The 16,938-nt window shown below is 36.6% G+C and overlaps 2 protein-coding genes and 1 long non-coding RNA gene across 3 annotated transcripts in view; 1 reads left to right on the plus strand and 2 right to left on the minus strand.

The window, feature by feature from the left end:
• Positions 1-310: 310 nt before the first annotated feature.
• Positions 311-4,425, minus strand: LOC111673276 (tissue alpha-L-fucosidase). Its single transcript, XM_023430999.2, has 8 exons — positions 3,943-4,425; positions 3,716-3,850; positions 3,084-3,221; positions 2,834-2,939; positions 2,502-2,702; positions 2,184-2,374; positions 1,886-1,985; positions 311-1,714 (listed from the first exon to the last, which is right to left on the minus strand). The coding sequence occupies exons 1-8, from the start codon at positions 4,281-4,283 to the stop codon at positions 1,580-1,582; spliced, it is 1,347 nt and encodes a 448-aa protein (XP_023286767.1). The 5' UTR covers positions 4,284-4,425; the 3' UTR covers positions 311-1,579.
• A 2,510-nt stretch (positions 4,426-6,935) lies between these two features.
• The window catches only part of LOC111673279 (tissue alpha-L-fucosidase-like), a 16,171-nt gene continuing 6,168 nt past the window's right edge, over positions 6,936-16,938 (minus strand). The window contains exons 2-7 of the mRNA XM_023431002.2: positions 9,081-9,215; positions 8,498-8,741; positions 8,073-8,273; positions 7,779-7,969; positions 7,587-7,686; positions 6,936-7,503 (exon numbers count right to left, since the gene is read on the minus strand). Of these exons, the coding sequence (XP_023286770.1) occupies positions 7,366-7,503; positions 7,587-7,686; positions 7,779-7,969; positions 8,073-8,273; positions 8,498-8,741; positions 9,081-9,215 (1,009 nt within the window). The 3' untranslated portion in view covers positions 6,936-7,365. The remainder of the gene's footprint in view (positions 7,504-7,586; positions 7,687-7,778; positions 7,970-8,072; positions 8,274-8,497; positions 8,742-9,080; positions 9,216-16,938) is intronic.
• LOC147817692 (uncharacterized) lies at positions 9,722-10,915 on the plus strand. The gene is made up of 2 exons (XR_015436136.1): positions 9,722-9,865; positions 10,014-10,915. It is a non-coding gene; the product is annotated as an uncharacterized LOC147817692 (long non-coding RNA).

Genomic DNA, 16,938 nt, shown 5'->3' on the forward strand with positions numbered 1-16,938 from the left:
ACTTGGCCAAGAAATAGTCCAGGTCCAGCACATATCCCTCATTAAACAGAAAACTGTTGTTTACTTTTCAGTACTTTTCCACTCTTTGTGCTAAACTAAGCTAACTGGCTACTGGCTGTGTAGCTTTATATTTAATGGCAGATATAAACGTGGTACTCTTCCCTAAGCTAATGGCTTAATCTCATCCCACTGATGATGAAGTCTTTGAGATTGGATGTAAGACTAAACGACTCAGTAGATATACATGTTTTGCTGTGCAGATTTCCCCACCTGGACAGCACGCATTAAAAATGCACAGCAGAGGTCAAAGAAAATTTCCATTTTCTTTATTTGTCTCGCTTTAGGAATTTGCAATGCAAATACAAAGCATGCCACATACACCTATTAAGGTGGGCTAAAAGAAAGGACAGACAACAATTTGCTGCTGGCGATGGGAATCAAATGCGCAGTCCCCATGAGTATCCTTTTTTCCAGTCAGGTCTTATCTCAGACTGACACATTGAAGAGATATTTTTGTCCATACACACAACAGTTGTGGCACAGATCTGCATTCACAAATATAGCCGACTGCTACTGAATATAAAGGATCCAGGAAAGTTTCAGGAACACACAGTAGTAGCCTCAGGGTGAGAGGAGCAGATTACAATCAAAAGGTCAGCAGTAAGTAAAATATAAAAATGTGGGAGGTGATTGCCATCCTCAGGCACTTCAGGGAGTTGCTGAAAATAAAAGTGTTAACAAGTGCTGCACAGGAAATCAAAAGTCACTCAGTAGTCATCTTGTTCCCAACCATGGCTGTACCATGAAGTTTGAAGAAAAAAATAACCTATTCGCTCATACTTATGTCTGAAAAGCACTCTCAAGGTTTCTATATCTGAGACTACAGAAATTGGGATAAGATTTGAGTTTTTACGAAAGTAATTGCCTCTGAGCACAACACAGGAGCTACGAACAAGAGTTTCCTACAGTGATGGGATCTGAAGGAGGCTTAAAGTGCCACCAGACAAATGGCAAGAAAACTTCCTCTTGACTGTAAGGTATTTTAGTTTCAGAAACCCTTCAGACTGAGGAAATGGTCAGAAAAGTTGAAGAAAGTTGACTTTGAATAACAGTTTTTTAATATATCTTTATTGTTTTCATATTTCTGACAACAGTCACTCATCAGAAAAATCAAATAATGTTTAATCCCACCATTTTAAAAGTATACAGTAAAAAAATAAAAAAGTGCTTTGTAGTTAAACTGTTCATCTTCAAAAAAAAAAAAACAGCCGATAAATGATTCATTTCAGAAACAAAAATTACAGACAGCTGAAAAGCTGCCTCACAAGCTGAACAGCAGATTCCACTTTTCATTTTGAATCATTCACTCATTAAAAGAAAAGAGCATAATCAAGAGGCACTGACACATTAAAACTCACAGCAACAAATGAATCACTGAAGAGGAGTGTGCTGTTCATTTTTTGCAAAAATACAAATCTATTAAGTCAGCGTGGTCTCTTCAACCGTAGTGCATAAGCTTCCCCTTTTCACACAGAATGAACCTGAGTTTATTAGGTTGGACACTTCAGGTGTTTAAGGCTCACTGGATTCCGTCCAGTTTCAGTATCCAGGCCTGACCAGGGGTGTAGGGCAGCTCGGGCAGGAGGACAACAAGGCCATAGCTGGGCACGACTGGGGACCAGGGTAAGGGCTTTGGATTCCCCAATAGGGTCACCTGGACATGGGACAAGAATCAGTGGTTTAGATGCTTACATTTCACATACTTGGAATCACACATGTGAGTAAGCTGGTTGTAAAATTTCATGTTGTGGGGAGGACAGCTCCTCTGTCAGACTTCTGTATTTAACAAGGTTATATTTCTTTTTGCTCGTCTCAGTCACTTTACCTTGGTGGCCGCTGATGTTTTGGGTTCCAGCAGCTGCACTGTGGGCTTGGAAGGTTTGGTTGTCAAGATGGCATAAACAGAAGTCCCTTTAGATGTATACCTAGAAAAATGGAGTTGACAGCTGTGTCAGTAATCTGCATATAAACTATTGGATCAATCACTTAAAATGGATTGCAGCAAATATTTAGTTTTACTCTGCACTTAAGTCTGAAAATGCTTGGCTCGCCCACAGCAGAGGGCTGTTAACACTATGTTCAGTCCACCTCTGTCCTCTATATAACATCTGAACGCTTCTTACCAGATTGGCACAGTGGTGTTCTCTGTCTGGACCCTCCAGGGTTTAGAAGCATAAATGGCTTCCCCATTGATCGCGAGCCAGGCTCCAACACCCCTGAGCCTCTCCTCAAACACAGCGGGGATCATCCCATCAGGTGTGGGACCCACATTCAGAAGGTAGTTACCTCCCAGAGCCACAGTGCGAACCAGATCCTGTAACAGCATCAGGAGGAGGAGGAGGAGGACGAAAACCAGTCAGTCACTGGAAACAGCCTAGATATCATTACAGATTTGGTAAATTATAAACCAGTTATGAAACACTACTATCTAACATGCTCACCTTTATTATGGTGGGTAAGTCCATCAGTTCACTCATTTTCATGTTCCTCCGGTAACCCCAGGAAAATGTGTCCACAGATGTGCACTTCTCCCACTTGTGCTTTGGCAGCTGGCCTGGAGTATATTTGTCTTCGCAGTTATAGTAGCCACCATGTTTACAGGCACAGCCAGCTCCCCATCTGTCATTGGTCACAATGGTATCCTAAGGCAAGAGGGATCTGATAAGTGCATGCAACCTTGCTGAAACAATTAACTGCTGAAGGTCTCGCTTACTAAAAATATATATAATTTCTGTGCTATTGTGTAATATCTCCTCTTCATAAACACACTTACTTTAACAGGGCTGTCATTGTAGAGCCAGGCCAGGAACTGGGTGGAGTTCCAGTAGGTGTCAGGTGCTTCCCAGTCCCCATCAGACCATATCACCTCAGGCCTGTACCTGCAAGGCAGCAGGACAGGAAAAGCTCAGACCTGCTGCCGGCATGCTGCGCTCTCATAGAGGCACATGCTGCTATAACTATGTCTGATTGTATTATGTGCAAGTGAAAAAAAACACAGATGCAATCATTTCAGCAGTACAGACCTTACAACCATGTTATAAAGCTCTGGTAGTAGTTTATGCATCACAAAGTCCTGTGTTTTGAATCCATTCTTCTTGTCAGCCAGGTAGAGAGGGTGGAACCACTCATACAAGGAGTTGTAGAGTCCATAGTGCAATGACCTAAATAAAGAAATTACAAGCTTTAATTTTTTTTTCAAGACAGAATAAATGACACTATGCCAATTCTTTTCTCCCCCAAAACCTAAACTCAGAGTATCTGCTGATACTAAGTACTGATCTGACACCAGAGCTCTCCCTTTTCCCCCAAATTAAGAAGCTGTTTTCCTCACTGGACTCATTTTTATGTGCAGTAACATGAGGTCAGAGATGCTGTGGCACTTAAAAGCCAAGTCTGCAGCTCACTGTGACCCGAAGAATGTAACTGACAGTGTAAACACTGAACCTGCTCCACCTAATAAAAATCATATCAGTGCTGATATTGAATCAGGAAGCAGTGTTAACACCAGTGTCAGAAGGAAGGCAGTAAATGTCACATGGAACAGGATGGTTGTACAACAATCTTTCTTATTTTGCATTCATGGTATATTCCTGTTTATGTACCTGCTACCAGCAACAACCACTTTGTCTGAGCTTCATACCACGTGAGGACCCACCTGTTGCGCACTGCCTCTGCCAGGTCTCCCACTAGGTCCCTGTGAGGACCGGTATCAACAGAATTCCAGTTCCAGGAGTTCGGGGACCCCCAGTTCGTAAATCCCTCGTGGTGTTTGGCAGTCAGGACGACATACCTGTAATCCAGATAATATGTAAATGTGTGATACTGTTGTCGGTAAACCAGAGCGGATGTAGGTCAAATAATACCAGGGATCGACAGACTCACTTTGCACCTGAGGCCTTGAATATGTCCGCCCAGTCTCCAGGGTTGAAGAACTGAGCGTGAAACTGAGGCGCGAACTCCGGGTAGCTGAAGCCAGGCGGGTAATTCTTGGACATGTAGCTCACGCACTTCTGGTCCGGAGGCTTCTGGCCCTGCCAGTGCCACCAAAACCACTCGCTGTCGAAGCCAGGAACAGAAAACACACCCCAGTGGATAAAAATCCCCAGTTTGGCCTCGTCGTACCATGAAGGAAGCGGTCTGGCGTCCAAGCTCGTCCAGTCCGCGGTGAACCGAGCCGCCGTTTGAGAAACAAGAGCAACGGCAACGAGAATTGAGAATAACATTATTACAACAGGTTAGTCAAACATTCAAGTCCTCTGGGTTCACACACACACACACCGTGGCGCAACCAGGAAGCTCAGGCTGCTGTGTTACACGGGAATTTCACTTTTTGTTGTGAACCTGCAGATGAATTTCTTCCCGTCATGTGACTGTAACCACGTGACTATCCAGTATGTTTTGTTTTTTTTTTAATTACAACTTTATTTAATAAACATTGGACAGACAGGCATCTAAGTTACACTTGTGTAAAGCTGTTAATGATGATGATTACGATGATATAATGGAGAAATGCTCAATAATTATTAATGCTGGCCTACAACTAGGTTGCCCGTTGTCATAGTAAAAGATATAGAGTCTAAAAATACTGTGCCATGGGCAAATTCAGACCAAACATAATCTTTGTATTTAGGTAATGATTCCTGAAGATCATATTTGGTGTTTCCCCAGAGATGTTTTTTAGGCATCCCTTGTTGGAGGCCTAATGTCAAATTGTTTCACAGATAGATATTATGTAACTGCTAAATTATGGATTATTTCATTTAGAAACTTATCAGGATATTTCCAGTGGCAAATCAGGTGGTGCGGAAGTTTAGGAATAGCTGAATATTTAACTAATTTCTTTCTTCTTTTTTAAAAAAATTTCTTTTTATAATTAACTGCATAAAATTGAAGGAAAGAGAAAGAAAGAAAGAAAGAAAGAAAGAAAGAAAGAAAGAAAGAAAGAAAGCGACTTGCTCCAATACTATCTATAGAGTTTTGCCCAAACCTATTTCCAGCACAGGCATATAGTGAGGCAAAAGAAGAGGGTGAAAACCTATATTTTGTTGAATAAATATGCATGGTGTTTTTTTTTTTAATGTTTTCAATACTCTGAATCTAAATATACAGTATGCACTTGCTGAGCACTTTATTAGGAACACCTGCTTAATCATACAATTATCCATTCAACTAATCATGTGGGAGCAGTGCGATGCATGCAGATACAGGTCATGAGCTCCAGCTAATGTTCCCAGCAAACATTAACATGTGGAAAAAAAATGTGATCTCAGGGACTGACTGTGGCGTGATTGTTGGTGCTGGTTTGAGTATTTCTGAAACTACTGATCTCCAGGGATTTTCACACACAAAAGTCTCTAGAATTTTTACTCAGCATGATGCCAAAAACTAAAATCCAGTGAGCAGCAGTTTCATAGATGGAGGATACGGCGTCAACAACATGAATCCATGGAGCCGACCTGCCTTGTGTCAACAGTATAGGCTGTTGGTGGTGGTGTAATGGTGTGGGGAATGTTTTCTTGACACACTTTGGGCTCCTAAATACCAACCAATCATTGTTTCAATTCCACAGCCTATCTGAGTATTGTTGCTGACCATGTGCATCCCTTAATGGACAATTTACCCGCTTTTAATGGCTACATCCAACATGATAATGCACCATGTCACAAACTGGTTTCATGAACATGACAAATGAGTTCAGTGTAGTTCAGTCACCAGATCTGAATCCAGCAGAGTAACTATGGGATGTGGTCTAACAGGAGATTAGCAGCATGAATTAGCATCTGACAAATCTGCAGAAATTATGTGATACAATCATCTCAACATGGAGCAGAATCTCAGGAGTGTTTCCAACATCTTTAGTCCATGTAGATGAAAAACTGAGGCTGTTTTGAAAGAAAGGCTCTATCCAGTATCAGTATGGTGTTCCTAATGAAGGCATCGGTGAACGTATAATCACATGTTCTGTTGGTACATCACTCTGTATGTACATATTGTTCTGTTAACAAAAGAAACTTTATTTGGAAATAACAGGGCGTCATATCGGAAGAAGGCATCCACTTCTATTACTACATCCACTGTTGCGGTTGATTCTAATTGCTACAGTCAACCTCCGTGGACGACTTAATCTTGGAGTCCGTCTCATTCTCGTCCCTGCACACAAAATCCTTGGAGGTCTCAAGCTGTTGAGGACAGGATGCGTACACAGCTAATGCCTCCAGCCCGGCCACGATTAGTGAATCCCGCCGCTGAGTCCTGCGGCTGTAACCCAGCCGCTTCAAGGTCCGGCGGGTAGTTGCCAGTGAGATGGGCTTCTCCTGCGCGCTGCTGTTGTACAGAGCCTGGATCTGCTCACTCGTTGCCTGGCTGTTAGCTTCCACCACCTTCTCCATCCTCTTCTCACCGTTCTCGTCGACGAGGCGTTTTCTCCCGCAGGACCCCCGGTGACTGGAGGTTTTCCGCTTCTCGCACCATTCCCGGTAAACTCGAGACACCGCAGTCTTAGAAAATCCCAGTCGCTTCACTGTTTCCGAGATGCTGCAGCCGGCGCTTCTCGCTCCCACGATCATACCCCGCTCAAACTCACTTAAATCTCGCGACTTCCCCATGTGTCACCGTTTCTTCCGACAGAAATGCAGCTTCAGAATTTTTTAAGGAGCACCCGGAGATACTCTCTTTCTGCTGGAAACAAAACAAAGTCGTTTTAAAAAAAAAAAGAAAAAAAAAAAATACTGGTTCTTCTTTTGTGGTGTTTCAGCACTTAAGACTCAACGAAGGCTCTCTGTCGCCCCCTTCAGTAGGCTTCGTGATTTCTTCTTCGACTACTTCTATTTTTTCCACCAGAAATATGTATCGTGTAGTTATGATCAAACTAAAAACAAAAGTAATTTATGTTTAATGTACAGTTGCTCTATAATTTTGGAGGAAAATTATCACTTTTCCAGTCTTTGATGTTTCACACTATGGCATTAACATTCACATGCAAAATGTCCATATCATAGGCTGACAGTAGCCTATACTATACATTCATTGTTTATTGTATTGTACTAAATTACTAAATTCACTATAAAAACATATACAAAATTACTGCAATCGTGAGGCAACATACCCATCTGAAACACGTTTCTTTTCATTTCTCTAGGAAGCATTAAGAGAATTATTGAGATTATTAAGAAATAACTTTTTTTGACACCAACACCCAAACCTTATCGATAAATTCATCTACAATCACACACACATTAACTGTATATTTTGTAAAACAAGTAACTGAGGTAAAACTTTAAGGCTCCTTTTGTTGCCACGCTGATCTTAAGCTACACCCTCCAGTTTCAGAGTCCAGGCATTTCCAGGGGATACTGGCATAGCAGGTATAAGAATCATGAGTCCAGATGTTTGTGTCACTGGTGCCCACTTCAGTGGTATGTTAGGATAGTCCAAAAGTGTCACATGTGGATGTGAAAGATGAAAGTTTAAGGTACATGACAAATGATGTTACATTGAATTTAACCGGTATATAGTGTAAGGATTACTTTTGTTGCCCCAGATGTCTTTGGTGTTGTAAGCTTAAGTAGCTGTTTGGGTGGCCAACCAAGGAGTATGGCATAAACTGTACTGTTTTTAGCAGTGTACCTATAATAGGAGCAAACAGTTGTTAAATTCATACTACAACAGGATTTTACATAACAATAAAATGGAAAATGGCTTGAAATTCTCAGTCCCACCAGACTTGGACAGTGCTGTTTTCAGTCTGGATCCTCCAGGGTTTGGAAGCATAGATAGCCTCCCCATTTATCCCCAACCAGGCACCAAGTCCCCTCAGCCTTTCCTCAAACACTGGGGCAATCATACCATCTGACATGGGCCCAATGTTCAGTAGGTAGTTGCCACCCATTGCCACCACATTCACCATGTCCTGAGGAAAGAAAGTGTTTGATTAGCGCAAGATCACCAAACAACTAATCACAAATAACTGGACATTAATCAGTTGTAGGTGACGACCTACTGTGACCTTTCACCTTTATGATGGAAGGCAGGTCCAAGAGTTCACTAAGCTTCATGTCTCTTCTGTAGCCCCAGGAACGGGTGTCGATGGACTGGCATTTCTCCCACTTGTGGTCTGGAAGTTTACCTGGTGTGTACCTGTCAACACAGTTGTAGTAGCCTCCATGTTTGCAATAGCAGCCATTACCCCACCTGTCGTTGGTGACCACTACATCCTGAAGAAACACACGTCATAACAGTAAACCAACATACTCTTCATAAACCATTCACATTTGATTTATTCTCACGCATGATTTAGATTTAGTGCTTTTTCAATTTCTTATTTCCTCACATTTTCTAAGATGCTACTTGACCACTATGATTAGAAAGTTTTAGCCTTAAGAATAAACCCGCATCATGCCAGACGTCATGTAATGGATATATGCAAAATGTCTTTCACCTTGACTGGGCTGTCATTGTAGAGCCAAGAAAGAAACTGGGTGGAGTTCCAGTACGTATCCGGAGCTGCCCAGTCCCCATCAGACCAGATCAGATCAGGTTTGTACGCCATCACGAGGTCCACCAGCTCAGGAAGAGTCTTACGGACAACAAAATATTGAGTCTTGAATCTGGAGGCTTGATCCATCAAGAAAAGGGGATGGTACCATTCATACAGAGAGTGGTAAAGACCCAAATGCAGTGATCTGGTGACAGAAAATTATTAGTGAACTAGTGAAATACTTTTGTAATGCACTGGTGAAGGTCTCAACTCCCACTCTGTTGTAGAGTTTATGTAGATATTAAGTGCTCTTTTTCTTTAAATCGTATCATCAAGAATCCTGTTCTGAAGATGGACTGATTCCTGAATAATTTCTTTATGGGGATCAATCCTTCATCACATCATATCTTAAAATTCATGACATATTCAAGATTATTGGCATTTTCTCTAGCCTCATGTGCATTTACCAAACTATGACATGTTATATGGAAAGGATGGAAAATTCTGAGTGAACATGGATGCAGCATCCCCCTTATCAACTCACTGCTTCCTGACAGCTGCAGCCAGCTCTCCCACCAGGTCCCGGTGAGGACCGACATCCACTGAGTTCCAGTTCCAGGAGCCTGCTGAGGGCCAGTTTGTGAATCCTTCATGGTGTTTGGATGTGAAAACCACATACCTGTAAAAGCAGTGATAATACACAGCCACACTCATTTCAAAGATTCAGAAGTGAGCAGGTAATCTGTTAAAGGTTTATTATATTTCAAATAATACAGACGATTGTATTCTTTTCCTAGTGTCTGTACAGGTGCATGTTGCAGTTGCAGCTGGTGCTGAGCAAACATTGATAACAAAAGGGACCTGCTCCACTCTTCATCCCACTCAGATGCAAGGGCGTAGGTTTGCATATGCTTACTCCCACAGACCAACGTGCACATTAGGTTTATTGGCGACCCTAATGCCTTACTATACTATGACGTTTTATGACTTACTATACTATAATATTTTATGCCTTACTATACTATGACATTATTTGAAGTTTTTATGCCTTACTATACTATGACTTTTTTTTTTACATTTTATGCCTTACTATATTATGACGTTTTTTGACGTTTTATGCTTTACTATACTATGACGTTTTATGCCTTACTATACTATGAAGTTTTGATTACATATTAGTAAGAAAAACTTTTTTTTTCTACCTTACTATAGCATGACGTTTTTTTTTCTTTCTTTCTTTCATCTTTGGGCAGCAAAGGGCCGCAGGTCGGATTCCAACCCACGGCTGCTGTGGTTAGGACTAAGCCCATGTGGTACGCACTCTACCAGGTAAGCCACAGAGGCTCCCCATATTATGACCTTTTAATGCCTTACTATACTATGACTTTTTTGCCTTAATAAACTATTACCCTTTTCATGCCTTACTATACTATGACATTTTTATGCCTTACTATATTACAACATATTTATTTTGCAGGATAACCTTCCCCAGCTGAGCGGGCCTGTCTCCACCTGCAGGGGGATCACTGACTTCCTGTCTGAGTCAGCACATCAATCTGGGGAAACATATCCCTGACTCCCAGACCATCAGCACCAGATCGTACCAAGGCTGTGTCTTTTCTCCTCTGCTCTTCTCCCTGTACACCAACATCTGCACCTGTAGTCATCTTTAAGTCAAGCTCCTGAAGTTTGCAGATGACACCACCCTCATTCGACTTATCTCTGATGGGGGATAACTCTGCCTACAAGTGGGAGATTGACCATCTGGTGTCCTGGTTCAGGCAGACCAATCTGGAGCTGAATGCTCTTCAGATTGTGGCGATCATAGTGGACTTCAGAAAGAACCCTGCCCCACCCACCCCTATCACCCTGTGTGACTCCTCCATGGACACCGTGGAGTACTTCTGTTTCCTGGGCACCACTGTCACACAGGACCTCAAGTGGGAACATCAGCTCCCTCACCAAGAAAGCCCAGGAGAGGACGCTCCTTTGGCAGTTGAAAAAGTTTAACTTGCAAAGGACAATGATGGTGAACTTCTACGCCCCCCACCCCAACCCCCACAACCTTGAACCATTGCACATTCCCCCTGTGAACTATTGCACATACACACCAACCTCAATCATTTTGCACAGTGTACATGTTTGTGTTGTATATATTTATATTGCTCTATTTATTCTTTTCTGTATTTATTGTGAATATTTTATGTGTATTGTTAAATTTTCTTGTTTATATTTAAACTATCAGAACTGCAGTACTTTCTTGTTTCATCTCTGTTTGTGTTTCTTTTTTTCTTACTATGTTTGTTGATATGCGCCAAAACACCAAAATAAATTCTGTGTGTTGAAAACCTACATGAAAATAAACCAGATTCTGATTCTGATTCTGATTCTGATTCTGATTGACTCTTACTATACTATGACTTTTTTGTGCCTTAGTATACTATGACGTTTTATGCTATACTATAAGGTTTTTATGATATTTTATGCCTTGCTAAAAAATGACAGTTTCATGGAATTCTATGCCTTAGTACAGTATAACGTATTTATACCTTACTATACTATGACGTCTTAATCACATTTTTCCCCTTACAATAATGTGACATTTTTACGTTTTTGCCTTACTATACTATATTTTATACCATACAATACTATGACGTTTTTTGACCTTTTGTGCCTTACAATAACTATGAAATACTTTGACGTTTTTATGCCTTAATATAATATAATATTATTTGACGTTTTATGCCTTATTGTACCATTACATTTTTTACCTTAATAAACAATGACGTGTTTGTGATATTTCATACCATACTATAGCATGACGTATTTTGACGTTTTATTCCTTACTATACTATGACGTTTTTTGACGTTTTATGCCTTACTATACTATGATATGTCATACCATACTATAGCATGACGTATTTTGACGTTTTATGCCTTATTATACGATGCCGTGTTTATGCCTTACTATACTATGATGTATTTTGACGTTTTATGCCTTATTATACTATGACGTTTTATGACTAACTATACTACGACATTATTTGATGTTTTTATGCCTTACTATAGTATGACATTTTTTTACATTTTATGCCTTACTATACTATGATGGGTTTTTTACATTTTATGCCTTACTATACTATGACGTTTTTTGACGTTTTATGACTTATTATACTATGACGTTTTATGACTTACTATACTATGAAGTTTTATGCCTTACTATACTATGACTTTTTTGACATTTTATGCCTTACTATACTATGACGTTTTATGACTTGCTATACTATGGCGTGTTTATGCCTTACTATACTATGATGTATTTTGACGTTTTATGCCTTATTGTACTAGGACGGTTTTTGAAATTTTATACCTTCCTATACTATGACATTATTTGACGTTTTTATGCCTTACTAAAGTATAACGTTTACATGACTTTTTATGCCTTAATATACTATGCCGTTTTTATACCTCACTATACTATGACGTTTTATACCTCACTATACTATGACATTTTATGACTTGCTATACTATGACGTTTTATGCCTTCCTATACTATGGCATTTTTATGCCATACTATACTATGACGTTTTTTTACGTTTTCATGCCTTAATGTAGTATGACCTTTTTTGACATTTTATGCCTTACTATACTATGATGTTTTTTTTTACATTTTTATGCTTTATTATATTATGACGTTTTTTGATGTTTTATGCCTTACAATACTATGACATTTTTTGCCTTACTATACTATGTCGTTTTTAGGCCTTACTATACTGTGACTTTTTTTGACATTTTATACCTTACTATACTATGATGTTGTTTGACGTTTTATGCCTTACTATATTATGACATTTTATGACTTACTATACTACGACATTATATGATGTTTTTATGCCTTACTATACTATGATATCTTATGTCTTACTATACTATGATGTTTTTTTTTAATTTTTATGCCTTACTATATTATGACTTTTTTTGACGTTTTATGACTTACTATACTATGACATTTTATGACTTACTATACTATGACGTTTTATGCCTTACTTATGATGTTTTTTTTACATTTTTATGCCTTACTTTATTATGACGTTTTTTGACGTTTTATGACTTACTATAGTATGATATTCTATCTTTACTATACTATGACATTATTTAATGTTTTTATGCCTTACTATAGTATGACATTTTTTTTACATTTTATGCCTTACTATACTATGATGTTTTTTTTTTTAATTTTATGCCTTACTATACTATGACCTTTTTTGACATTTTATGACTTACTATACTATGATATCTTATGTCTTACTATACTATGACCTTTTTTGACGTTTTATGACTTACTATACTATGACGTTTTATGACTTACTATACTACGACATTATTTGATGTTTTTATGCTTTACTATAGTATGACATTTTTTTTACATTTTATGCCTTACTATACTATGATGGTTTTTTTTACATTTTATGCCTTACTATACTATGAAGTTTTTTGACGTTTTATGACTTACTATACCATGACATTATTTGATGTTTTTATGCCTTACTATAGTATGACATTTTTTTACATTTTATGCCTTACTATACAATGATGTTTTTTTTTTACATTTTATGCCTTACTATACTATGACCGTTTTTGACGTTTTATGACTTACTATACTATGACGTTTTATGACCTACTATACTATGACGTTTTATGGCTTACTATACTATGCCATTTTTATGCCTTACTATACTATGACTTTTTTGACATTTTATGCCTTACTATACTATGACGTTTTATGACTTACTATACTATGGCATGTTTATGCCTTACTATACTATGATGTATTTTGACGTTTTATGCCTTATTGTACTAAGACGGTTTTTGAAATTTTATACCTTCCTATACTATGACATTATTTGACGTTTTTATGACTTACTATACTATAACGTTTTCATGACTTTTTATGCCTTAATATACTATGCCGTTTTTATATCTCACTATTCCATGACGTTTTTATACCTCACTATACCATGACGTTTTATGCCTTACTATACTATGATGTTTTATGACTTACTATACTACGACATTATTTGATGTTTTTATGCCTTACTAAAGTATAACGTTTTCATGACTTTTTATGCCTTAATATACTATGCCGTTTTTATACCTCACTATTCCATGACGTTTTTATACCTCACTATACCATGACGTTTTATGCCTTACTATACTATGATGTTTTATGACTTACTATACTACGACATTTTTATGCCTTACTATACTATGACATTTTTGACATTTTATGACTTACTATACTATGACGTTTTATGCCTTCCTATACTATGGCATTTTTATGCCATACTATACTATGACGTTGTTTTACGTTTTCATGCCTTAATGTAGTATGACCTTTTTTGACATTTTATGCCTTACTATACTATGATGTTTTTTTTACATTTTTATGCTTTATTATATTATGACGTTTTTTGATGTTTTATGCCTTACTATACTATGACATTTTTTGCCTTACTATACTATGACTTTTTTTACATTTTATGCCTTACCATACTATGACGTTGTTTGACGTTTTATGCCTTACTATATTATGACATTTTATGACTTACTATACTACGACATTATATGATGTTTTTATGCCATACTATACTATGATATCTTATGTCTTACTATACTATGATGTTTTTTTTACATTTTTATGCCTTACTTTATTATGACGTTTTTTGACGTTTTATGACTTACTATAGTATGATATTCTATCTTTACTGTACTGTGACGTCTTTTGAAGTTTTATGCCTTACTATTGTATGACATTTTTTTACATTTTATGCCTTACTATACTATGACGTTTTATGCCTTACTATACTATGATATCTTATGTCTTACTATACTATGACCTTTTTTGACGTTTTATGACTTACTATACTATGACGTTTTATGACTTACTATACTACGACATTATTTGATGTTTTTATGCCTTACTATATTATGACTTTCTTTTTACATTTTATGCCTTACTATACTATGATGGTTTTTTTTACATTTTATGCCTTACTATACTATGAAATTTTTTGACGTTTTATGACTTACTATACTATGACGTTTTATGACCTACTATACTATGACATTTTATGCCTTACTATACTATGACTTTTTTGACATTTTATGACTTACTATACTATGACGTTTTATGACTTACTATACTATGCCATGTTTATGCCTTACTATACTATGACTTTTTTTGACATTTTATGCCTTACTATACTATGACGTTTTATGACTTACTATACTATGACATTATTTGATATTCTTATGCCTTACTGTAATGTGACGTCTTTTGAAGTTCTATGTGTTACTATTGTATGACTTTTTTTTACATTTTTATGCCTTACTATAGTATGATGTTTTTTGACGTTTTATGCCTTACTATACTATGATGTTTTTTTTCACATTTTCATGCCTTACTGTAGTATGACGTTTTTTGATGTTTTATGCCTTACTATATTATGACATTTTTTGACGTTTTATGACTTACTATACTATGACGTTTTATGCCTTCCTATACTATGGCATTTTTATGCCATACTATACTATGACATTTCTTTTCGTTTTCATGCCTTAATGTAGTATGACCTTTTTTGGCATTTTATGCCTAACTATACTATGATGTTTTTTTTTTACATTTTTATGCTTTATTATATTATGACGTTTTTTGATGTTTTATGACTTACTATACTATGACATTTTTTGCCTTACTATACTATGTCGTTTTAGGCCTTACTATACTGTGACTTTTTTTGACATTTTATGCCTTACTATACTATGACGTTGTTTGACGTTTTATGCCTTGCTATATTACGACATTTTATGACTTACTATACTACGACATTATATGATGTTTTTATGCCTTACTATGATATTTTATGTCTTACTATACTATGATGTTTTTTTACATTTTTATGCCTTACTATATTATGACATTTTTTGACGTTTTATGACTTATTATACTATGATGTTTTATGACTTACTATACTACGACATTATTTGATGTTTTTATGCCTTACTATTGTATGACATTTTTTGACGTTTTATGACTTATTATTCTATGATGTTTTATGACTTACTATACTACGACATTATTTGATGTTCTTATGCCTTACTATTGTATGACATTTTTTTTACATTTTATGCCTTACTATACGATGACAGTATTTGATGTTTTTATGCCTTACTATTGTATGACATTTTTTTTTACATTTTATGCCTTACTATACTATGACGTTTTATGCCTTACTATACTATGACCTTTTTTAACGTTTCATGCCTTAATGTAGTTGATGTTTTATGACTTACTATACTATGGAATTTTTATGCCTTACTATTGTATGACATTTTTTTTACATTTTATGCCTTACTATACTATGACGTTTTTTGACGTTTTATGACTTACTATACTATGACATTATTTGATGTTTTTATGCCTTACTATAGTATGACATTTTTTTACATTTTATGCCTTATTATACTATGATGTTTTTTGACGTTTTCATGCCTTAATGTAGTTGACGTTTTTTGACGTTTTATGACTTACTATACTATGACGTTTTATGACTTACTATACTACGACATTATTTGATGTTTTTATGCCTTACTGTACTGTGACGTCTTCTGAAGTTCTATGCCTTACTATTGTATGACATTTTTTTACATTTTATACCTTACTATACTATGACATTATTTGATGTTTTTATGCCTTACTATACTATGACGTTTTATGCCTCACTATACTATGTCGTTTTTATGCCTTACTATACTATGACTTTTTTTGACATTTTATGCCTTACTATATTATGGCGTTTTTTGACGATTTATGCCATACTATACTATGATATTTTATGCCTTACTTATGATGTTTTTTTTTTACATTTTTATGCCTTACTTTATTATGACGTTTTTTGACGTTTTATGACTTACTATAGTATGATATTCTATCTCTACTGTACTGTGACGTCTTTTGAAGTTTTATGCCTTACTATTGTATGACATTTTTTTACATTTTATGCCTTACTATACTATGACGTTTTTTGACGTTTTATTACTTACTATACTATGACATTATTTGATGTTTTTATGCCTTACTATAGTATGACATTTTTTTACATTTTATGCCTTACTATACTATGATGTTTTTTTTTTTAATTTTTATGCTTTATTATAACGTTTTTTGATATTTTATGACTTACTATACTATGACATTTTTTGCCTTACTATACTATGTCGTTTTTAGGCCTTACTATACTATGACTTTTTTTGACATTTTATGCCTTACTACTATGACGTTGTTTGCCGTTTTATGCCTTACTATATTATGACATTTTATGACTTACTATACTACGACATTA

The sequence above is a fragment of the Seriola lalandi genome, unplaced genomic scaffold, assembly GCF_002814215.2.
Source record: "Seriola lalandi dorsalis isolate HSWRI2012SDOR001 ecotype SW California unplaced genomic scaffold, Sedor1 jcf7180002054916, whole genome shotgun sequence".
NCBI classification, from domain to species: domain Eukaryota; kingdom Metazoa; phylum Chordata; class Actinopteri; order Carangiformes; family Carangidae; genus Seriola; species Seriola lalandi.

What these genes read in the sequence shown, in the direction of transcription:
- LOC111673276 (XM_023430999.2), bottom strand. Translation starts at nt 4,283, where the DNA reads ATGTTATTCTCAATTCTCGTTGCCGTTGCTCTTGTTTCTCAAACGGCG. An exon ending in ACAATGACAGCCCTGTTAAA is followed by an intron (nt 2,703 to 2,833) that starts GTAAGTGTGTTT and finishes CTCTTGCCTTAG; the next exon opens with GATACCATTGTGACCAATGA. An exon ending in ACTTACCCACCATAATAAAG is followed by an intron (nt 2,375 to 2,501) that starts GTGAGCATGTTA and finishes ATGCTGTTACAG; the next exon opens with GATCTGGTTCGCACTGTGGC.